The sequence below is a fragment of the Xiphias gladius genome, chromosome 19, assembly GCF_016859285.1.
Source record: "Xiphias gladius isolate SHS-SW01 ecotype Sanya breed wild chromosome 19, ASM1685928v1, whole genome shotgun sequence".
Lineage (NCBI taxonomy): Eukaryota > Metazoa > Chordata > Actinopteri > Istiophoriformes > Xiphiidae > Xiphias > Xiphias gladius.
The window spans coordinates 20349097-20368568 of record NC_053418.1 but is presented as its reverse complement, the minus strand read 5'-3'; the positions used below and the strand labels follow the sequence as shown (position 1 = coordinate 20368568).

Here is a 19472-nt window from a genome sequence, read left to right as displayed (position 1 = left end):
CTATTGATACATCCATCTGACACAGAGCAATGTTAGCATTCATTAAGAGTCGTGTTTCTGGCCACCTGACAAATACAAAATTCACTATTCAATGTTTGCCTGCTGCTGCTGGGAACAGGATTGATGAGAGCAGAATTTGTGGGCAAGAAAACAAAAACAATGAGTTAAAAGAGGCTAAAAATCTTCCTAGAGCAGCAGTTTGGTTGTTTATATTTTAACTGTAGGTATTGTAGCGCCTTTCACAAATAGTCACTTCATCCATATAAAAATCACTGATTAGCGTAGCTTAAGGTATCTAGATGTAAATTGGATGTTGGGCAGATTTTGTTTCCTTCTCTCATGTAGAGTAAAAGGGCTGTCATGGTGTCTCTAAACAGTCAACCTGTTTATTTATACAGTGCACTCACAGGAACACAACTGTTTCTAATTCATAATTGAAGCAAAAACACAGAGAGACTTGAGCCATCTGGCCTGTGGCAGTCACCAGCGTATTACGTTAACAGGGAACTAGGAAATCATCACCTCGGTTTCACCACTGTTGTCCTGATACTGAGATGGAATGGTTGGGAATAGATCATTGTAAAGATGTGCACTACTTTGCACTACTCCAGAACTATGCATTCACTTACTTCCCTCAGGTTTTGGCATTTTAGATATTTCTTAGACATGAAAAGAAAGAACAGAGAAAGGGACAAAGGTAGATGATACATACAGTAGTTTCAGCTGACTTAAAAGACTAATAACTTGTTTTTGTTATGTTCCTCTCTAATTACTACTTTCATCTATTTTAGATTCACAGTAATTTTGTGAATCTTACCTTTTCCTATCACGAAAGAAAAACACTTAAAAACAAAACAATTGAAAGCAGCCATGCATCCTTCTATTTCACAGAAATCTGTTGCAGTCTAAACCCATGAGGCATGAGTTACCTGCTGTTACAGATATATCAGAGGAGAGCAGCACAAAAGCTGTCTCCCTTTTGTGAGGTGCTGAGAATCTGGACATTTGGTTGTCACTCTTCATTTCTTTCATTGTGTCAGGTTGCTCCAGGCAACAGCTCTGGCCACCTCATATTGATCTGGGTCCTCAGACCTTAACCTGTGTTCTCTTATCTCATCTCTCATCTCCTCTCCTCTCCTCTCCTCTCCTCTCCTTTTCTCTCCTTTCCCCTGCCACCTAACAAATGAAATTATTTGTGTACCATTGAAAAGGGTTGGACTATGTAGTCCTACATGTCAGGCCTGATTTGTCCCGCTGTGTGGGCAGGGACAATGCCTACAATCCCTTGGCCTCCAAAACGCCCTTGAATAACCGTTGACTCCTGTGTCCTTGGATTGACTGCCTGACTTCCAACTGAATGCTCTCAGATGCAAGTGGGGGCCTGCAAGCTATGCTATATTTGGTACTGTATCCTCAGACCCAGCAGGAAGCCATAACAGCAACTAATTATCTTTTAATGGATAGACTTTGAAAAAGACGTTGTCTCATCAGATGTTGCTTCTCTTTTAATCTGACTTCAGAGTCTTGGTGTGTTGCTCATCCCACCTGCATAAACTGTGGATCTCTGCATTGTTTTGCTACAAAGAAACAGGTAAAACATTTGGATCAGTGCAGTAATTTCTGATCACATTCAGCAGTGCCACTTTAATTTCCCCTAACTCCTATTAGTGATTAAAGAAGTGCTGTCTCTTACAGCATCTCTCTCTGCTTTGACCCTAGCTTGAGGCCTTGCAAAGTGGCAAACCTTGATGTTTACCTCAAACCCCCCCTGGAATGACTTTCAAACACCACTGTGATTTCCCCTTCTGTCACCACAAGGTCTCTCAAGAATTGATTCTCTGCACCAGCAGGCATCACACAGCTATGCCCATGGAGATTTGACTTCAGTACAGAAATAAACAGCAGCCCCATGCAGCCTTTCAAGGCTTTGCTCTGATTTAGAGTACATTAAGATTCATTCACAGTGCCCCGCTTCCCCTGTGTGCCACCTCTTCCATTTCCTCCTCAAGTTGACTTTAGATTCATGTGTTTATATCAGAAGGCAGGAGAGCTGTTTTTCCATTTGAACAATGCTGACATCCTGTCACAAGGGACAGGAGCTGGGACTGAGGTAAGAGGCTGTGGGGGCTGGAAAGGTGGAGCCAAGCTCCTGCTCAGTTATCGTGGCCCCCCCGTTTCCTCACTTAACATTTGGCCACTTCTGTTGCCTGGTTTTGTCTAGCGTATTGAATGAGAGAGGGGGCTCGAAATATCAAATCCCACACCACTTGAAGGGAACAGTCAAATTTTCCACCAACACCAATAGAGACTGTCAGATCCAATTTTACTCTGTGCCTCTTGTGTTTCTTCCTCTCGGCTGCCTGTTTGCCACCAACTCATGCAGTATAGCCTCAAACAAACGCACAAGCACATACTACAGCATAGATGCCCTAGTGTAAATGCACAAATACATGCAAATGAAAAAATGTGGCCACACTTGGAAGTGCACACACACAAACAGAATCCATAAAGCTCCTGGAGACATTTGGTATATTTGTGTATTACTTTGTGTGTCTCTGTATGGATGTGTGAGTGGATATAATGTATACTGGGTCTCTGGAGTAACCACAAATGATCTACCATTTGCCTGGCACCACTGCACAGACTACACACAGCTCAGACAGAAAAATAGGTTTTTCACCAGCAAAAGTATTGCCTGCACTGTGGCTTGTCTGTATCATTAGTTCACTTCATGTGATGCTGCATGAGGGTTGTGTGTGTCTACGTGCTTGTTTCTGATCGTACAGTATGTGTGAATGTGTGAGTGTGGGACTGTTTGAGCAGCAGACAATCTGACAGACAGCGTAGGAGCTGTCACGAGTGCCCTTACCCGTAGCTTGACCTTTAGTGACAATCAATCCTTTGTGAATGTGTCCTGTGAAGGCTAAAGGAATTATCAAGCTACAGGCCCTCTGGCGTCATTTATCTACAAGCTGGAGGTCACACGGGTCAGAGAGAAACAAGTGGCTCCTGTGGTATCTCATCACTGTTAATAGATAAGATTAGCTCTGATGATTGATTAAAGATATGGGTAAACACCCAGGTAACTTATGGTATCTCTATTTGTTTTCTTCAGAAAATACAGCTTTTTCATAAGTAGCCTTTCCAAAATTAGGTATAGTTGAGGACACAGCCTGTTTTGCGTTGATTTGTAGTTCTGGAAACAACAGTTATGAGTTTCATGAATATTATTCCACAACTTGGAAAGGTAAAAAGAAAGGGGCCTGTATTTTGGCTCCAGACAAAGCAAAGTTCAATTAAACTTGGCCTGGCTTATCAGCACCAGTGGACTACTGAATCCCTCTGTGTGTGTGTGTGTGTGTGTGTGTGTGTGTGTGTGTGTGTGTGTGTGTGTGTGTGTGTGTGTGTGTGTGTGTGTTTGTATTTTTGTGTGTGTGTTTTTGTGTGTTTGTGTGTGTGACAGCACATGTGTGTTCATGTATGCTCGTGAGTGTGTGTATGAAAGAGAGCAATCAGGCACAGCTGTACCTGCCCTGACTTGGCAGAGCACAGCATTTGCCTGCTTAAAAAACAGAAGGTTTTGATATGGCAGCGAGGCAGTCATTTGCCCAATCTAATGGTGGCTCCCATAGGATCCAAATCTGTGTGCACACACTGAGCGAGAAAAGACAATGGAATAAACATCCATAAAACCAGCTGAATATTTTATCATATCCATCGCGGCCCCCGGCCTCCACACTGACATCACCAGCATGCCTCCTCTATACTCCCCCTTTTCACTCTCATTTACACACACATGCACACACAGACAAGAACATGCGCCTTTTACAAAGCATCATTCAGGATTCTTTGAGAGCAGCTCTGACTGGTCTGTTCCGTCTCTGAGTTTATTACAGTTGAGATGTTTCCTTTTTGCCAAAATGCATCTCTGCAGGTATATTCAGATCTAAAGACATCCTCGCCTTGGGGATGTCTCCAGCGTTCTCTTCTCTCATCCTTCAAACACAATCTCTCTCGTAGCCTTTTATCTGCCCCCCTCCTCCCTCTGTGCTCTCCCCCACGCCCTCCTCCCTCCAGTGTGTGGTTCTTTTCCCTGCCAGCCAGCTCCTGTTGCTGCCTGAGCCCAGCTTGTTAAAGGAAACACTGGTGCGTGGTCCTCCTCACCTTCCCTCTGAACTGCCTTTTAATTAGACAGCTGTTTGTGTGTGCGCATGTGTGCAGTGGAATACGATACGATCGATGGCGTGTGTGCGTGTGTAGTGTTTATATGGAGGGCTGGGGTGTTTTCAGTCACATGAGGCATATTTTTGAAGTGACTGATATCACAGTGGCTTGTTTGTTACTCTGATGTTCAACCCAGGCATCACGTAGCAGTGTAAACTCAATAAACGCTCTGTAGCTTTGGGACACTCAAATTGTATTTTATCAATTTAGGTGGTTTTGAGTGCGTTAATGAATTCGTCAGTCAACACAAAACAATGTGGATAACCGAACAAGTGTTTGAGTAACTGCTTTAGTCATTTATCAAGCAAAAATGGATAAACATTTGCCTGTTCTAGCTTCCTAAAATGAGGGTTTGCTGCTCTTCTCTGTTTTATACTATGGTAAATTGAATTCATTTGGGGTTGTTGAAATTTGCTCAGGAGAAACAAGCAATTTTGAAGACTTCACCTTGGTCATTTTTTGCCACAATCAAACTCATTCAGTGTGTGAATTTTAATGTGACTCTTGAATATTTGTGTTTTTAATCATCATAATTGCATAGGTAAATATAGAAATGTAACATCTTACATTTCTTTATTCTAGTCAATGCAGTGAGTGCACGTGTCTGCATTCGTGCAAGCAATGTTGTTTCCAGGCTAAAAGCCTAACATCTGTATTGGTACAGTGGAAGACAGGGGTTGTTCCCACCTCTATGCTAATAGAATCAAACCTGGTCTTCATCGCCTTTTGTCAAGAGAGATTGACTCCTTTCCTCTCCTGTATAATCCCATTAAAAGCACTTTATTGAAGTAGTGGCTGCCCTGCCGGACATGCCGTTTGGACAAAGGGCAAATTGTGGGCTCTTTAACACCTTATACATTCCAAGCCAATGTTTTTCGCTCTCTCATGCTCACTCGTCTTGTATTGCTTTCTTTCTTTCTTAAGGCCAATGGTTTTGTCAAAAATATTGGGTATGTTGATTTCTCTTGAATGATTTCACTTCAGTTTTCCTGTGATGATCAAAGAATGATTTTACTTATGTGAATGGTTAGTCACACTTCTCAGTGGAGAAGTGTGACTAACAAAATATAACTAGCAAGTGTAGTTGAAGAAACAACATGCAGGAATGTTTGTTTGAAATTGCTTGATGTCAGAGCAGTTGATGCTTTATTTATACACTTGCCCATGTCTGTCTTTGCCTGTTTCTGTCCACTCAGAAGGAGGTTGTGCACATCCAGGTTTATGAGCATAATATTGGTAGTCTCTTCTACAAGGCCTGGTAGGCCATAATCAAACTGTTTACATCTCCATGACAACCAGGCTTGTCCTATAAGCTCTGCCATTTTGTGATGATAGCCTTGGTTGAGTATGTCAGAACTAATATGTCCAAAGTGAAATAAGGAGGATTTTCGAAGTCATATTCACACAGCTGCAAGGTGAGGTATACCATAGCTCAACACAGCGATGAAGTGGTGGGCAGCACACTGCTGTTCTAAGGCAAGAAATAAAATGTACACCAGGGGCTCAGAGTCACAAAACTCACATACCACCAAGCCAAGCCATCAAGAGCAGCTCTGCTGCATGACATAAGGGGCTAATTGTGCTATGTACTATACATTACCTCTAGCATGTGTTCGGAAACCAGCCATTTCTCAAATGTGATACAGAATATAAACATACTTAGTGGAGGAGGCTGATAGAGCAAGAAATCCTAAACCACTGTCCTTGTCAGAGGAAAGAAATGGAAGAATGTTGTTGGAGCCAAGCATTTCTGATTAACATGTCATCTCAGCCCTCCCCTGCTGCCTCCCTTCTCCTTTTCTCCTCTCTCCTAAGCAGAACTAGTTTACCTTTCATTAGGAGACCCTTGGTGCAAAATGTGTTTGCTGATAAGAGCCAGTAGTTTATCAACAGTTTATAAAGGACGGCATTAGGATTAATCAAATCAGCACACATCCGGAGAAGGGCTGGACTCTGTAAACACAATCAGATCTGACTCTGCAGACAGATTGAGAGAAGTGGGGGAGAGAGAGTAAGAACAGGGAGGGAGGAAAGATAAGTGCAGAAAAAAATAGAATCAAATTAGAATGAAGTCAGTTTGGAAGAAATTATGTATTTCAGGCAATTATTTCTCTCCCAGACAGAAAGTTATTTTGCGATACTGCTGGGGAGTCAGAATGAGCAGTGGTGGGAGACGGCTGCAGTCAGAAGTGAGAAAGATATGGTCCCAGTGCCTGTCCCTGAGCCAAAAACAGTGCATCCTCTGTGGCTGGCAAGGCTGGCTCCTCGTTATCTGCCTATCTTGGCTTCCATCTGTGGAGAAAATGCAGCGTTGCAGTTTCACTTTAGAGGGACACTGATCACAAGAGCAACTCATCTCAACTGGAGAAAGATTGCGCTCCCCCTCTCGCTTTCTCTCCCCGTGTCTGCCACTGCACTCTGTTGAAGACAGACAGGGATGAGGAATCCTCTCTGTTTTCTGTTCAGAAAAGTGGAAGTTTGAGTTGGGGAGATGGAGCAAAGCTTCAAAAGACACATGTAATTGAGCAGCCCTAGATAGGCTATCTGAGAACATGAAACGGCAACGTTTGTGACGGAGGGTAATTGCCTCCCTGGGCCCGTATAATGCCTTGTCGAGTCTTTAAACTTGAGCAAACTGCTGGAAGTCCTTATGTCAGCAGGTAATTGGTTCCAGGCATCAGCAGCTATGTGAAATAAAGAAAAGATAGGTAGGTGGGGTGTATGTGTGCATTTAGAAAATGAATGTATAAAAGATTCAAAGAAAAGTGTTTGTGTTTACAAGCATCTATGGGAGTATTCTGTTGTATTGATTTTTTTCCCCAACAATGAGCTTTGCTTTTCATTTATTCAGAGATCTCAATATTTTCACAATGTGGCTCTAGAGCAAAGTAAAAATATCTCCTTCTCTTTGCGGGGACACATTGCAGGGACACATTTCTTCAAATTACATCTTGATGTATTTGTGGAATAATATCTATGTAAATTTCAAGACGGTGGGGCCCATGCCTCTTCTAATACTGAATGCAAGTATCAGTGGCCAGTTTTGCATAGCATATGGCTATGCAAATTACTTCCATAAACATCTTACAGCAGAAACTACATTGAGAAATTCATCCTTTTCTGTACCTGACTTTTAACTTTGCCCCAAAGTTGACCCAGGTCATCCCTGCTGCTGAGGCTCCAAGCTAGACAAGATGGGCAGTACTGTGGTCTTCACTGTCAGGGTGTCTGTCCTCTCTTATGGCCTGCATCCAACCTCCTTCCTGGCTGGAGGATGCAGACTGGGACCTCAGGAAGGAGATGCTTTATTAGCTGGCCCTGCATGATTAATTGAACATCTGTTCACACAAAGACAGCTGACCCCAATTCCCAGCTGTTTACCCTCTGTATAAACAGTTAATAAGCCTGCAGTGACTGTGTCACATAGGAGGTCATGACTGCGTTTTTTGAAACCGCTCCATTTCACTGCTAAACCTCTCCTTTTCCAGGTGTATACATCTATATCTGTAGTTCCATTTTCAAAGGTGGACACTTCTTGAGAAAATGGAAGGTAGAGTAGATGAGAATACACAGAATATTGTTCCTGATGTTTTAAGCTTGAGGGGTCTTGCCAGCAGTCAGTCAGTGAGCCAGCTGGCCCCCCGCAGCTCTGGTGTGAAGCTAAAGCCCCTCTCCTCTTACTCCTGATTAGCAGTGTCTTTGTTCCCTTGGTGGTGGCACGCCATGAAGCGTGATTGCAGTGGGCAAACTGGCAGCTTTGAAGCAAGCCTGCTGCTGCGTTGATCTGCATCAGACTTTACCCCCCACTCCTTACTTAGAAAAGACAGAATCAAATCAGGTTTTGTTTGTTGTTTGGTCTCTGAGCTGCAAGCCTCCTAGGAGATTTGGGAATTTAGATTTTTTTTCAGTTTTTTTTCCATTTGATGTACAGTACTTCTCGCTAAAGGGATGTTTAAGTGTGGGTGGGTAATCGGTGATGCAAATGCAACAAATTTACTCCCTGTTGATGGAATGTGGGTATAATTAATGGCACTATTTGAGTTTTTTTTTTTCTTCAGTCAATTACCTTGCCATTTTCTTACTTGCTGTCTATCTTTCTCTCTGTCTGTCAATTCATAGGCTGCTTCAATGGCGCTGAGCAGCTTGGGCCATGTATATACAGCCATAGGGGACTATCCAAACGCCCTAGCCAGCCACAAGCAGTGTGTCCTGCTGGCCAAGCAGTCCAAGGATCAGCTGTCTGAGGCTCGCGAGCTGGGAAACATGGGGGCCGTCTACATCGCCATGGGAGACTTTGACAATGCTGTCCAGTGTCATGAGCAGCACTTGGGTATTGCCAAGGCCCTGGAAAATAAACGAGAGGAAGCTCGGGCCTATAGTAACCTGGGCAGTGCCTACCACTACCACCGTAACTTTGACAAGGCCATGTCCTACCACACTCATGTTCTGGAGCTTGCCCAAGAGTTGGAGGAAAAGTCCATCGAGATGAGAGCCTATGCAGGACTGGGTCATGCTGCCCGCTGCATGCAAGACTTGGAGAGGGCCAAGCAGTACCATGAACAGCAGCTGTCTATAGCTGAGGGTTTGAAGGACAGGGCTGCAGAGGGAAGGGCCTCCTCCAATCTAGGTATGTATGCAAAATAGAAAACACTTATAACTTTGCTGTTAAGCAATGAGGACATTGACATCAGCATCTTCAGTATGTTCCTGGTAGATTATTTGCTGTCTTTTCTAACATTTTAAGGTTCAGTGTGTTGAATATTAATATATAACTATCCTCTCAAATTTGAGGAAATGATAACTACTAGTAGTAGTAGTTTCTAAGGTAAATTCTCAGTCTTAATCCAAAATATGTTTTAAATACCTCTATGGTAGGAAAAAACTTAATATTGTTGGATTATGAAGAGGTGAGTTTGATTCAGACCACAAGTAATACTGTGTTAACAAAAAACACAAGAGGCTGTGTTAGAGTGGGTGTGCTGCTTCAGTTGCCAGTTGGCTGAAACCAAAATAATCCAGTTTGAGTAATACATCCATACATTTTTTTCAGACACCAAGACACTGCACAGTAGTTTAAGATGCTCTGAGACAGGATTTAACATCTCTGGAGAGTTATTACAGCAGCAATCATTTTATCATCTGCCTCAAAAATGAAGAGTTAAACTGTAGAATTATGCTGTCCATGATACTAAGTAATCGGCCCTGAATGTACACTTACATGCATTTGATTGGCCAAGGCCAGCGCCTTGCTGGATGTGTCACTTTGGGTTGTGGCAGAAGTAAAGCCAGTTCAACCTTTTTTAAACATGTCCCTGTCCTTTTTTTTTTTTTTTTTTTTTTTTTGCTGGAGCTTGCTATTGTTGGTCTGAACATGGTTTTAGTGTGCTAGTTTAACACTATCAGTCAATACTGTCTATGTTTAAGTGTGAGAATTGATCACTGGAGTTTATCTCACAGGGGCTCATGGTTGAGTTTGGTATTTGTTTTCTCCGCACAATTGATTAGTGAGATGCTCAAAATACTGTAATCCCTTCTACGAGGACCTGGGTATCATCTCACCACCTCAGATCGAAATCCACTCTTAGCATGTACAGTATCTAGTGGAAGTATGTCTTCCTTTGAGATTATTTCTGACCCTTGTAGATGAGGACAATGTGAAAGTTAATGCCCAGAAGCCCATATGATAAATCTATGCCTTAGGAAGCACCTGGTGGTTAGACAGGAAAAATCTCACCGCTTCAAAATGGGATTTTAAGCATTGTTTTAGCTACATTGGATTTAGCCTGCTGCAGTAAAACAGAACTAGATGAGGAGATGAGACTGGATAGCTGTTCAATAACAGTGCTCTATGTGTGTTCTTAGGTTAATTATGCTACAAATGTAAAGTCCTGCTTGCCCTTTCATTGTTTTGGGGACACAGTATAAGGGCTACCATTTCCCGCTAGTGTTTTCACCATGCTGCTGGCTGCACTCTTTTTATCTTCATTTAAATGAGCTATTTACTTATTGTTGTTTTCATTGATATTTATGGTTAGTAATACCTGAGTGTTTTGTTACTTTTAGGCAGATGCCAGCAGTATATTATGATATCATCACCATTTTATGTAAAGTTGTTTTTAGATACAGTCGTTAGGGGTTGCATTATGTTCTACCGCTTCAAGATGGGGCTCAGGGAAGAGGAGGGTGCATGTTAGAGCCAGCGGTTATTCGTGAGTCCCAGGAAGTTATGTATGGCAATGGAACGTCAGCATATAATGTACATTGTCAGATGTGTAAATAAACCTCATAAAAAATGAATAATTTTTCATGGTAAATGTGCGCACATTAGATTAGTCTGCTCCCACCTTCACACTGGCTTGGGCTTCATCACATCTTGAAATGAAAATTGGTGTGAAGATAAATATAAATGAGATGGAGGAAATTAAATATACGACCAGCTCTCTTGAATGAATCTTATAATGTAATTATTGTCCCTTTTACAAACCAGTTGTTTACAACCAAATCCTGCTAAAATGAAATAATTACCAAGGTAACCTTGTGGAGTCTGCTAATATTATGATAAAAGGAACCTTATAAAGGTGTCCCTGGATATTCAAGACCCCATGAGATATATGGTGTGGCCAATTCTCCTGAATTTAGTCCAGCAGTTACAACCTACACTGGATGACTTATGATAGCCATCAAGATAGTAGTAAACCTGACTTTAATGGACAACTAAGGGGTATTAATTTTCTCCCAGATGAATTATTTTTTAACCTAATGTGTAAAAGTGTGCAGGCAGAGAGTGGGGTTAATCAGCCAAACATAAATTGAAGTCATCCTTTGACCAGCCTAATGGTCACACATCCTTTGTTGCTCTTTGCTCCAACACACACCTGATTTTAGAAGTGAGTTGCTAACTGGTTGTCATAAATTAGGGGCTCTAGTGAGAACATTTTATCATGCCATATTTCATGAGAGCTTTATTTTAAGTGGTCACTATATGCCAGGCAGCAAATTGATTCCTATCTGTAGTATGATTGCTAGATCGCCCCTATTCATCAATAGTTGCAACAGTTTTTTTTTTTTTTACAGTTTTCCAGTCCATGACAGAGTAATGATAGTGTAGTTGATGCTGTGTCAAAGACCTCCAGCTGGTGACAGAGCAGAAGCTAAATGAGTGGGTGGTAGCGATGAAGCCTGTTGCTCCATGGAGACGTCCTGGACAAACTGGACCATCATGTGGATACCGTGACTCTTGACACCCAGAGGAGCTTGCTGCCTATCTGAGTGCTGCCTGCTCTGTGGGTACCTCTTGTCCGTTTTCTTTCTATCCTCTTTTTTCACTTTTTGATGCCACCACTCTCACTCTCTCCATCTCTCCCCTCACCCCTACTGATTGTAATCTGCAGCTGTCAAGCTCCCCATAATTGAAACTGACTTGATGAATCGCTTAATTACCTTTAATAGCTGATTCAAGAGGAGCTGAATAATGAAGATAACAGAGAATGAAGTGGAGGTTGTGAAGCATCAGTCTGTAATTGCCCCATTGTTGTTGTTGTTGTTTTGTTTGCGGCAGTGGGGCGTACGTTGTTATTCCGTCATCGACACCCACAAGCCTGCTTAGCAAGAGAAGATAGGGCTAAAACTAACAGGATGTTGTTTCAGACTTCAAAAAATGCTGCCTTTACGCTTTGCACAAAGAGGGGAAGGATGATCGAATGAAGATTAACGAGCCGCGATAAAAGCAAAAACCAAAAACCACTGTGTGAGAGATGGGAAGACAAAGTTGCAGAAACAGGAGAGAACAAACTTTTATTATGCCCTCTCAGCTTGTTGTTAATGTCGCATGTAGTGTGGGTGGAGTAGCAGCTGACATGGCTGTGAGGTACAGTTGTATAGCGATCACCATGCTTTAATATCTAACCATGATGCCCAGCGGTACCAGCAGCCCTGGCTCAGTAGACTCTGACCTATAACGGATATGAAAATGTTGTATTCCAGCCCCATTTATTATTCATTAATTGGCTAACTTGCCCCCTAGTTAGCAATATTTAATATCTGAGAGAGACTGAAGCGGGAGGTTCCCATGTAGTTTACATCTGTGGTATTCATGAAACTGAATCTAAATTGTATTATTTTCCCTTGCATTTCACTTGAAAGAGACTTTAAATAAGTTTGTTTGGAAGCATTTGTGGTTTAGCCTGGTCTTTCTTGTGCTTGCTTTTGCGCAAGTCACAACTCCTCTTTTTGACTGTATGTCTCAAAGAATTTACTTGAATTCTTGGCTTCATCACTTGTATGAGCTGGAGGTAAAAGTCCTAATTAAGCATTTTTTCCCCATCTTTTTATCCAGCTTCCCTAGGGAAGGCTTTCTGCTGATGTTCACAGAAATAAAGCAACAGAGAGAGAAAAACAACAGGAAGGAGAGTCCACAAAACAACACGGAATCAGACAATGTTCAATGTGATGCTCTGTATTCAAATCTCATCGCTGGTCTCTGAAAAAAACAGGACGTAACTTCTGTACTGAATTAATTTCAGACCTTTTATGATTAGACCCCTTTAATTTCAGCTTTTTCTGTTCATAGGTCATGTGAAATCAGTTGTTGAAATCTGCTTTGTCCAGACATTTGATTACCAGGTTTTATAACATGTCTGACAATGTAACAATGTCACAGTGTTCAGTAGATTAAGCTTCCTTATTTATGTTTTTAATAGGCTATATTTGTTGTCAGTTGTGTTGAAATAAACACTGACCCTGAGTTTGAGAACTCTTAAACATCTGATCATGAGAGGCATTATTTCAGAATAGCTTTTTAAATGAATTGCACATAAATAGGCAGAATAATCAAATAATTACCAGATATGATAAATATCCCTTATCATGACACGATTTAACCACTACTGCATCATCATCATCATCATCATCATCATCATCATCGTCATCATCATCATCATTACTATCATCACTATAACAACAATGGTCGCATTGACATATATACAGCACTTTTTGAAATCTGCCTTCAGACTGCCCACAGCAGGAACAAACTAAAGACAGGGACCAGACTTGCCTGGGGCCATGGTGCATAGAGATTATTCAGTTTTGTACCTAAGCCTCTGGAAACAACAATGATTGTAGATATATTATTAGTCTGACCAAGAAAGGGATTAGCGAGGAATTTAGGAATTTAGCGAGCCTAATGGCCCAGACAGGATGAATGAAAGAAAGCTGTAAGGAAGTAACAGAGAAGGAGCCAAACAAATACAGAAAAAGAGCATTTATTTGAGATTGTGACATCTTCAACTGTCCGTTAATGACTGGGTAAATTCCTTGAGTAAATAGTAGCAGACCTGCAAAAGGAGAGAGGGGGCAAAGGCAACATGGTTGGAAAAGAGGTGAAGTGGTGGTGGGTTTATTAGGATGCCAGTCTTACATTACCCTCCTGCAGATCTTTTAAATAGCTAGCTGATCTTTGCAGCCTGGCTCACAATTTCTGTTTGTTGGAATAGCAGCTCCCTGCCTCCCCCAGCATGGCCCCCTTCAATCTCCTGACAGAGGACCATGCCAGAAACTGGACTAGAGGCCCTGCGAAACACACTCTCCTGGTCCTTGTGCTTACGTTTACGTTATTGTTTACTCATTGCAGAGCTGTTAAATGAAACCAAAGAGCTGTAGCATTCTTCTGCATTAAGAAACTGTGCCCTTTTTTTTCAGCACATCTTCAAATTCAGCATGAAATGTGATCTGTTCCTAAACGGAGAGACGATTGTGCCGTGCATAAAAAAAGTTACATTGAGGCTGAACATTGTTGGTTTAAGTGGTAGGAGGAATCAGATGTCATGCGTGTGGACAGAACAGCGACAGTTGGTTTAGTGAGCTGAAGGAGGGGTAAGGGTCAGCCGGGGCAGGGAGGAAAGCAGCTCAGCTGGTGCTGCAGGAGGACAAGTGCAGCACTCTCTGTGTTTTTCTGTTGGAGGAACACTCACTTAGCACACATCCATCTATCCATACTATGTGCTTTTTTTATTATCCTCCTTCTTCCCGTTTTCTCTTACAGTCAGACTGTAGAAGATGTCTGTGTCTGCGAGTAAGGATTTGGTACGTTAAGCCCAGACCCCCAGCTCCGCCCCTTCCCTACTCCTGCAGACCCCAGGAGGATCTAGAATCTGCCTCAGCTCACTACCTCCCCCAACAGATCTTAACAGACACTATTGTATAGGGTACTATTGTATAACTCAGTAAAGACACTTTGCATATGAACACTTCCATTCACCGAAACACCATCATGTAGTGTGATACAGTATTGATTTTTTCGGCAAGACACATTGCATCCGTTAGTAATAACCCTCAACTCATTTCTTTCAGCAAAAGTTTTAGATATACTTGTGACAGTGACAAAATTATCTATAAATTATAAAAGGTATGCGGAGGTACTAAATATATATATGCTAGCTCTTGTAAGGTAAAATGTTTTGTGAATACTGTCAAAACGTTTTGGAATTTCCTTCAAAGACTGAAACTTTGACATTTTACACTCGCTAATCACCTTCAGTTGAGACTCAAATTAGCATCACCATGTTCACAATCACCACAATTCCAGCATCCTACTCTGGTTTTTACTTCTCAAACATGAATGTAAATTATAATGGTGACCTCATTCGAAAATATAAATGAGGAACACACCCAAGTTATTTATTATTTCGGGCTCAGGCTGGTCATCTCTACTCTATTTCAAGTATCACCCCAGCCCAGTGGCAGCAGCACCATTGTTGGTAAAATCCTCTTAGCTAGCTGTAGGCAGCAGCGCTCTGGATCTCTGTAGCTCCTGGGAGAATGACACAGTGATTTACTCAGAACGCGACACCATCCCTCAAAGTCATCACTACAGCATATTCCTTTATGTACAGCCAGCTGTGTAATGAAAAGTGACAACACATTGCCATGCTTTTAATGTCTTTGGTTATGGGGGGATGGATAGGGCTCTGGATGGATAGGGCCCTGTATAAAAGAATCTGAGTGATGTGCTCTATCCTGATTTTTCACTGTTTTTGTCTCAAGCTTTGTGCAAAAGAAAAATAATTGAGCCATATTATTTAATATGTTAAAGTCAAGAGCATTTAGTATGGACCACATAGTTATAGTGTTGTTAAAATTAGAGGTTAAAACCATTTTAATTCGGACAACATGCCACAATAGTCACTTCAGCTAGCCCCCCCCTCAAACTCCCATTTTTTTGTGTTCCAGCAGTATTTACCAGCTTGTTTGGTATGGTTTTATTTACTATCCTGCTAGAAGCTATTCCCAGAGGGTTTTGTAATCCTCTTACCATATTGGGGGGCAGGGGGGTGCTTCAAGTGTGCCTACATGCATAGCCTTAGGCTCATGGCAATTTTGGTTTCAGCCATTCACCTCAGCCTCTGTCCTGGCTGTCTTCTCAGCCCCTCTGCCCCTCAATCCATTGCCGAACCCCAGATTCATTTTTAGCCTGCAGCATGGAACATGTTTTCTAGTAATACATCAGTAGGCATTTTATCTTCAGTAAGATCAGCCTCCATTGGGGAAAGTATAACCTTGGGAGTGACTTTGTGGCGAGAGCTGTCATTGCTCCTGCAACTAGCCTGCTGTGAATCTTAACATGCTTCCACTCTGAGGAAAAGCTCCCAGGAAAGGCAAAGCTGAGGCGTTTGCCCAAGATGTAGGAAACGCCTGTGCCAGTGGAACTTTAAAACCCAAAAGCCTCATCATCTACGCCTCATCCGTTTATTTTGGCTTGAGAGAAAGAACACTTTTACTGTATTTTTACTGTACATAGTCCAAGAACCACAATGATTTCACTCATAGTGAAAGTATTTGTTGTGAAGTTATGTCATTTACAATCTGAATTCTTCTTGTATTATTCGGCAGCACTGCTTCTGTCTGTGTTATACTCTATGATGCTCCTAGCATACCAATTCCTTAGGGCAGTGACCTGATGATTACAAGGTCAGTTCAGGTTGTATCTCTTTAACCTGCGAACACAAGCAAGAAAACAAACAGCAGATCAGGTTTGATTTGTCAGTAGGTCTCTGTTGCATGCTGAATCATGGTCTGAATTAAATACGCAAAGGGTCTTTGATGATGTTTTCCCAGCAAAATCTAATCGGTCCGCAGAAAAAAATGTGTTTAAATTCCAGACTCCAATTCTGGCAGGTTTAGTTTGAAACTAATCTCCTCATTTAGACTTGATGTAGAGTGAAATATTGGAGGTTTCACACTCATGGGTCATGTGAATTTCTTCCATGTCCACTTACCTAGAAAAGTACTGTATGTATGCACGCCATGTATGTTATGCATACCTGGTAATGTGTCAAACCAATATGCAGCACAGTGGCTCATACTGTAGATGATTCAAAGTTTTTTCCATTCTCATTGGCATAATTTTCTACTTTTAATTGAGCCAACATTTGAATGCATATCCACATCACCATATTACATCTCCAGTTGTTAGAGCGGTCTGTTTAGTTTCAGTCCCACTGTTTATGTAGCTTGTGTTCAGGCCCATAATGTGGAAGGTTTCGGATGAAATCAATGGGAAAATACACATGGCGGTAACTAATCCCGGCGGCACCATCACATGCTCACCACAAGCCACAGAGCCCCTCTCCGTTCCTGGTTCTCACCCACTCTGGCTCCAGAACTGTTTAAGTCCCTGATATCCCATCATTGGCTGTACCCCTGTCCTAGTAGCCTATTAGTCTCCATGCTGATGCAGCAAAGCAGTATTTGGTGAATGAAGAACTGAGGTATTTGCCGTGCAGCCGGTTTCTCTGTCTCCATCCACCACCTGCAGCCATCCTGTCTTCTCTCTCAGTGAGCTTTAATATTATCAGTGCAATTATTATCACTGAAAGCTGGGTGACAATGCAAAAGGAGAGACTGAGAGATTAGTAGCAAGTCCCAGAGGGAGGAAGGAGAGATCGGTAGATATGCTGTGATGTCTCTTTACTCTCTGCTGGGTATTTGTCAGTGTGTAGGAGTGTGTGAGTGTGGGGGCACATTTGTTTGGATGTGGACTGTATATATGCGTGTGTGTGTGTCTGTTTGTCTGTGTGTTTGTGTGTGTATGTGCCCGATGGTTGCCTGGCTGTGGGGTAGACCTATTATTTTTCAGAGGATGGTATTTTATCAGAGATAATACGCTCAATGTGCCGGATTCTCCATTATTTATTGTTTCTCCACACTTATCTCATTCTTCTATAGTTGTTTGCTGAGCTTTCCATCAGCGCTTCACAGTTTCCCCCACTTTCACTTCCTGTGTCTTTCTTTGCTGTTCTCTCATAACTATTTCCAACCATGTGGAAAACTTGTTGATTTTGGTAAAATCCCTCTAAAACACAATCATCAAAGACAGCTAAGACACTCAAAAGATTCTATTTTGGTGTTATAATAACTCTGTTTGATGGCACTACATTTTGATTACCATAATTTTGAGGGAGAATGTGTTGTGTAAGCAGAGAACAGATGCCTCAGAGAGCATATTATAACAACCAAATTACTTGTTTTATACATGAAGAGCTGACGAGGCACTTGGATTTTACTCAATTACAATTTTTCCCTAAATGGGTCTTTAACTTCATCCTCTCTTTCTCTGTCCTCTCTCCACAGGCATCATCCACCAGATGAAGGGAGACTATGAGACTGCACTGAAACTCCACAAAACACACCTGGCCATTGCTCAGGAGCTGAATGACTATGCTGCTCAGGGCCGGGCCTATGGTAATATGGGAAATGCCTATAATGCCCTGGGAGCCTTTGACCAGGCTGTTCGCTACCACCGCCAGGAGCTGCAGATCTCCATGGAGGTGAATGACCGGGCCTCACAGGCTTCTACCCATGGCAACCTGGCTGTGGCTTACCAAGCCCTGGGAGCCCATGACCGTGCTCTGCAGCATTACCAGAACCACCTCAACATAGCTCGTGAGCTCAGAGATGTCCAGAGTGAGGCGCGGGCTCTGGGCAACCTCGGCAACTTCCACTGCTCTCGAGGAGAGTTCCCTCAGGCCGTGCCCTACTATGAGCAGTACCTGCGGCTGTCCCCTGACCTCCAAGACATGGAGAGTGAAGGGAAAGTTTGTCACAATCTGGGTTATGCCCACTACTGTTTGGGCAACTATCAGGATGCCGTAAAATACTATGAGCAGGACCTAGCTCTGGCCAAGGACCTTCATGACAAACTGAGTCAGGCTAAGGCATACTGTAACCTTGGTTTGGCATTCAAGGCCCTAGGAGACTTCACTAAGGCAGAGGAGTGTCAGAAATACCTGCTGTCACTGGCCCAGTCTCTGAACAATGCACAGGCTCGCTTCAGAGCTCTGGGGAACCTGGGAGACATATTTGTCTGTAAAAAGGACGTGGCCGGAGCCATTCAGTTTTATGAGCAGCAACTGGCCTTAGCTCACCAGGTATGGCCACACATAGTGAATGTATACACTACAAAAAATCATCATATAAATAGAAAATGTCATATGGAATGTCATTTTGATATTATTTACTTATGCCCCTCATGGGGATATCGTAAAATTCTTTCTTGTTTCAGGTTAAGGAGCGTAGGATGGAGGCCTGTGCCTATGCCGCCCTTGGGGCAACCTACAGACTTGTACAGAAATATGACAAAGCTCTGGGCTACCACACCCAGGAGCTAGAGGTGTACCAAGAGCTTGGCGATGTGTCAGGGGAGTGCAAAGCCCATGGTCACCTGGCAGCTGTCTACATGGCCCTGGGGAAGTATGCCATGGCCTTCAAGAGCTATGAAGAGCAGTTGGAGCTAGGTCGGAGGCTGAAAGATCCTGTCGTGGAGGCTCAGGTGTACGGAAACATGGGCATCACTAAAATGAATGTAGGGGTGATGGAGGAAGCTATTGGCTACCTGGAGCAGCAGCTAGCTACGTTACAGCAACTGAGTGGCAACGAGGCAATAATGGACAGGGGCAGGGCCTATGGAAACCTGGGAGACTGTTATGAGGCTCTGGGAGACTTTGAGGAAGCCATCAAGTACTATGACCAGTATCTGTCAGTGGCCCAAAGCCTCAACCGCATGCAGGACCAGGAGAAGGCCTACAGAGGGTTAGGCAATGGACACAGGTGAGTCTGGCATTATGTTTCAAATTCACTATTTCACATTTCTAGAAAAATATTTTTCAGGCTTTGTATAATGCACCAGTATCAATTTCCCTTAGCAGCGGATAATTGTATTGACTGGGTATTGCTAATAATCGCAGTAATCCTAC

The 19472-nt window shown here is 42.6% G+C and overlaps 1 protein-coding gene across 2 annotated transcripts in view; it reads left to right on the top strand.

Moving 5' to 3' along the window:
* Window positions 1-19472, top strand: part of LOC120805289 (tetratricopeptide repeat protein 28-like) — a 162138-nt gene that overhangs the window by 118324 nt on the left and 24342 nt on the right. For both annotated transcript variants that reach the window (XM_040155400.1, XM_040155401.1), the window contains 3 exons: window positions 8344-8851; window positions 17851-18647; window positions 18782-19326. In XM_040155400.1, the coding sequence (XP_040011334.1) occupies window positions 8344-8851; window positions 17851-18647; window positions 18782-19326 (1850 nt within the window). The remainder of the gene's footprint in view (window positions 1-8343; window positions 8852-17850; window positions 18648-18781; window positions 19327-19472) is intronic.